Raw genomic sequence first — 4,749 nt, 5'->3', positions numbered from 1 at the left:
GGCAGACACAGAGAGACAGGGAGAGAAAAGAAAGAATAGAATAGAATAGAATAGAGAGGAAAAGAAGAACTAATGAACCCTGGGCAGGGAAAAACCATGATCACATCCTCCCCTCTTTCCCTCTTTTCCCAAACGAGCTTCCTGACCTCAGCTTCAGAGCCCCATCTCACCTGGTGAGGTTTCAGTTCCTACATCCCTAAAGTAAACCATACCTAAAGAAATGTGTGTGTGTGTGTGTGTGTGTGTGTGTGTCTGTTGTAATGGGCTCCTACCGCTTGAACCTCTAGGGCGACGTCTCTACAGAAAATAATCAGAAATAATACTAATGGGTGTCAGTGGGCTCAGTTTGCAGGGAAAGAGGTCTAGTTTCCATAAATCCAGCGTCACTTCTCTTCCTTAGATGACAGGCCCTGGCTGCCCTGAGCAAGGAGCCAGGTTGCGGCGCTGAGGGCAGAGCCAGAGTAAATCTCCAGGCGCAGGTTTGCAGGAATTAACTCTGCAAGATGATGGGGAGAAAGGGATTAGAAGGGAACAGATTTAGGTTAAAGTTAGGGAGACCAAGAAACACTGCGAGAGTGCAAAGGCTCCGGTGAGCTATTTTAGAAAAGTGAGGATATAAATCTTTGGGCAGAATAATTCCCTATCCCTGCCCTTTTGTTTTCTCAGCACTGATGGGATCAGCTAATTTCTTCGCTAGTGGCTCATGTTTTCAGCCACTTGGAGCATCATTTATGAGTTTCCTTGTGCATGCTTCCCACCTGTTTGATGGATCGTTGCTCCTCCTAAAACTATTCTGACTCTTCAAATTCCTTCACATAATTCAGGTTTTAGTACCGAGAGAGATGTAGGGGAAAGGGGGGCGAGAGGGGGAACTGCCACAGAAAATAAATACTAGGTAAGGGATTTGTACCTTTCCTGCCCAATCAAAAAGTGTCTGTCATTAATTGTCAGTGTCACTTTAAATGGAGGGACTGTGAGCAGCTTAGCTATTTTGAGGATGGGGTGTTTCAACCTAGTGGGCAACATGATGACTGAGGGTGTGCCACAAGCTCCCTCAAGCAAAGCCCCACATTACCAGCTTTTTATTCAACACTTTCCTCTAAATTCTCAGACACCTTCCCCCCGCCCCCACCTCTGGCTTTCTCTAGATTTGGGCCAGGGGGAGATGGAGAGAGCCGGTGAGAGCAAACACCACAATTTTAAAACCTTGATTTTGTTTCATTTATTTAAATAAATATAAATATAAATTTTATATAAAACTATTCACATACAAAGGGACTCCAGCAACTTGAATTCCAATCTCTCCCCAGGCAAAATTTTCAGAAAGCGAGACCTACAGGGTTTAATTTTCTAAATTATTTGCAACTCAATACTCCCATTAAAAGAAACAACAGCAACAACAACAACAGAAAATAACCAAGAAACCCCGTATTCTTAGGTTCTGAAAGACAGCAGGGAAGGGGAAAGGACATGTGCTTTCAAAAACCCCCATACAGTGCTAAACTTCAACCAACCTTGTGTTTTTCTCCCCCCTCTCTGTTATAGGACAGGGCTGAGTTGAATCTAGATTATTTACATTAAAAAAAAGAAAGAAAGAAAGAAAAAGACCTATCGCTTGGAGCGGAGTATCAAACAAACAGGTCAAAGAGGAGACTTGAAGGGTCAGGCTGGGCATGGACGCCCCAAGAAGGCTTTCTCCAGATGGGACCACGGCAGGGCGAGGGTTTGGGCCCCGGGCACCCGCTGCGTTGGTGAGTGGGGGGTGCCAGGGGCGTGCGGTGAGAGGGAGGCAGGTGGCCCCCTCATAGGGGGGAAATCTCCTTGTCATCGTTGGCCGAGGCCGGCGACAAGGAGTCCTCATCCTCGGAGCGCGCGTAGTGCGCCTGGCTGCCGACACACTTGCAGCCCGCGTGACTGTTCCTCTGGGTGCCCTTCCCTTCTTTCTTATGCTTCACCCGGCGGTTCTGAAACCAGATTTTCACCTGCTTCTCCGACAGGTTCAGGTAGGTCGCGATTTCGATCCTCCGGAGTCGAGACAGGTACATGTTGGAAGAGAATTCCCGCTCCAGCTCCAGGAGCTGCGTGCTGGTGAACGCCGTCCTCATCCTCTTGCCGTTGGGCACCTGGCTGGCGTCCGAGCCCCCTGCAGACCGGCCAAGACAGGGCAGAGAGAGAGTTCTCGGGTGAGGTGGTCCCACCGCCACGTGCCAGCCCTGGGGAAGGACCCACCCTCGACGCCCAGTCGGACACCTGTATCCATCCCTCACCCTGTCCCATTCCGAGGCTCTCCGTGCCCCTGCGAGGGGCGGCGGGGGGGGGGGGGGGACAAGATAGAGACGCCCCCCCGGTGAGTGAAGGCCTTTGATGTGTGAGACGTAAAGTCAGAGGCTTAAAGGCGGGGTGGGGACTTGCGCTGTCCCGTGGTCTCCCTCCAAGCCCGGCGGGGACGCAGGCTGGCTTAGCCAAAAGCATCGTCACGCTCCAGCCAGCCCCGACGACGGATCGCCGCGCTGAAGTTCAAGGAGACCCACCCCGAGCCTCCGCCCGATTAGCCTTGGGGTTCTCAACCCTCCAGGTCGGGGTCCCAGAGCCCCCCCCCCTCCCCCATAGCCAGCAAGGCTCGGACACCGGGTCCCGCGAGGGCGCGCACTCCAGCTGCTTGGAGAGGTTCGAAAGCCAACTTCCCCCTTCGTGGAACTTCAGGGGACGACTCCACACTTACACATAAAGCCCCTCCTCCCCCCTCCACCCCACCTCTCCCCCCCCGCCCCCCGGGCTGCCACTTCCTCCGCTGGAGGCGGAAAGTTTGCTCCTGGGGGCCCAGAAGGCGCGGCGCGCAGGTGCCCGGAGCCCCCGCCCTACCCATGGTGAGGCAGTGGAATCTCCGCGGGTCCCCCACGTTGTAGGTGGTGGCGGCACAGACAGGTGCGTGGTGCTGAGGATGCCCCAAGGCCGCCGCGGCCGCCGCCGCCGCCGCCGCCGCGGCCGCAGCGGCGGCGGCGGAGCCCGGCTGCTGGGGCTGGTGGTGGTGATGGTGGTGCTGCGGCGGGTGGTGGTGATGGTGCGCGTGGCTCACGCGTGGGCAGAACTGCGCGTCCCCGGGACCCGAAGAGAACTGACCCTTGAGCAGCGGCAGGGCCCCGGCGCCCCCCGGCGCCCCGCCACCCCCGGCGCCCGCGCTCCCGGCCCCCGCGCCCCCGCCGCCGCCCGAGCCCGCGGGCCCGCGCGAGGAGTGCAGGTGCGAAGTGACGCAGAGCGGGCAAACGCAGAACGCGCCGCTCTTGCGGGACGGGCAGCCGGGCCCAGACACCGACATCACCAGCGGGGACGGCATGCCCAGCGGGATGAAGAAATCTGGCCCGGGGTGCGGCTCGGGCAGCGAGGGCGCGGGCCGCGACGAGTCCTTGATGATGAGCGAGTCGACATAGAAGGAGCGCGACATGCCGAGGGGGTGGGTGGCTGGGGGGACCCGGCGGCGGCGGCGCCCCCTCCCCTCTGCGGCCGGAGCTCTGCCCGGGGCGCGGCGCGGACGCGGGCGGTCCGGCCCTCGGGGACGCGGAGGTGCTCGGCGTCTGGGCGGCGAACAAAGGGGTCCCTGGAGAGGGCTGGTCCTCACGTCCCCCGCCCGGCGCCCCGGCTCCGGGATTTTATAGCCCCCACCCCGGCACGTGATGCTGCGGAGCACCGCTCGGCTCGGGCTCCGCGGCAGCTCCCCACCCTCGGGATAGGCTGCCCGAGTCACAACAGAAGCGGCGAGGAGGGGCGGGCGCGCGGCAGGGAAGAACTCGAAGGAGGGGGATGGGGGAGACTTTGCAAAGTGTAGGTTTTGTTAATTTCGCAGGGAGGCCGGCCTCCTCCCCCCTCTTTCTCCACGCTTTCTCGGGAAATCGGAGCCGCATCCTCCCTCCGGCCCCTTTCCCTAGCCTGGGCCCCAACCCAACTCTTCCCCACGCCCCCCGGCCAAAAAGCGCACCAGGTGGGGACCTTGAGGTCTTTCGGTGGGGATGCCCGACGCTCCCTCTCCTCCGAGTCAGCCTCTGCTGAGGCGCAGGAGAGTGTGGGGCCTGCGGTTTAGAGCACGATTGTGTGGACAGCGGCCCAGTCCCGCACCCCGGCGTGCACCACGGATGCGCGCGCGCGCGCACACACACACGCGGTCCCCCAGCATTTGGCCTTAGCCAAAGCCGTTCAGGTGGTCAGTTCGTGGTGGAGCCGGGGTGCACCAGCGAAGCCTCCCAGCTAAGAAGCTGCGGGGGCTTTTCATCCTAATGCTTGAGAAGCTCTAAAATGCCTTTGCACTTGGGGCTTTCCTGGGGCCACTCAGATCAAAGACACTTCCTTGTGCTCCTTTGTAGTGGGCCGGGCACCCTTCGGCGGACAGACCCGTCGAAGAGCCACTCTCCTTTCTCCAAGCCCATGCATTTCCAGGACAACCCTGCACACTCCATCCCAATGATTTTGGAGAGAGGACCCACACCCCCAGCCCTCCTGGAGACCACGCGGGGGAGGGGGGGAGGGGGGGAGCCTACCTTTGCTCTGGGGTCCTGTGCTTTTCTGCCCCTTTATATTTTACAGATCTTGAGCAGCTGGCAGGCTAACCAAGCAACACTCTCCCGCCCCAACCCCGTCGGCACCCCTTTAAAAGCTGAAAGAGGTTGAAGGAATTTGAGCCACTCAAGGAATCCTGCCTCAGGATGGGAGAAGTGGCTTGGTAAAGGAAATCTGTGGGGCACAGGCTCCAGCAGGAGA

General features: G+C 59.0%; 1 protein-coding gene across 1 annotated transcript; it reads right to left on the bottom strand.

Annotated features, from left to right (window-relative positions):
- Nucleotides 1–1,286: 1,286 nt before the first annotated feature.
- GSX2 (GS homeobox 2) lies at nt 1,287–3,442 on the bottom strand. Its single transcript, XM_038556127.1, has 2 exons — nt 2,863–3,442; nt 1,287–2,143 (listed from the first exon to the last, which is right to left on the bottom strand). Exons 1-2 carry the CDS (start codon nt 3,440–3,442, stop codon nt 1,803–1,805), a joined length of 921 nt encoding a protein of 306 aa, XP_038412055.1. The 3' UTR covers nt 1,287–1,802.
- Nucleotides 3,443–4,749: the final 1,307 nt, after the last annotated feature.

The sequence above is a fragment of the Canis lupus genome, chromosome 13, assembly GCF_011100685.1.
Source record: "Canis lupus familiaris isolate Mischka breed German Shepherd chromosome 13, alternate assembly UU_Cfam_GSD_1.0, whole genome shotgun sequence".
In the NCBI taxonomy this organism is placed as follows: domain Eukaryota; kingdom Metazoa; phylum Chordata; class Mammalia; order Carnivora; family Canidae; genus Canis; species Canis lupus.
This window is presented reverse-complemented; position numbering and strand designations above follow the sequence as displayed.

Coding starts and splice junctions, on each gene's coding strand:
- GSX2 (XM_038556127.1), bottom strand. CDS start 3,442: ATGTCGCGCTCCTTCTATGTCGACTCGCTCATCATCAAGGACTCGTCG. Junction 2,144..2,862: donor ATTCCACTGCCTCACCATGG/GTAGGGCGGGGG, acceptor GCCGGTCTGCAG/GGGGCTCGGACGCCAGCCAG.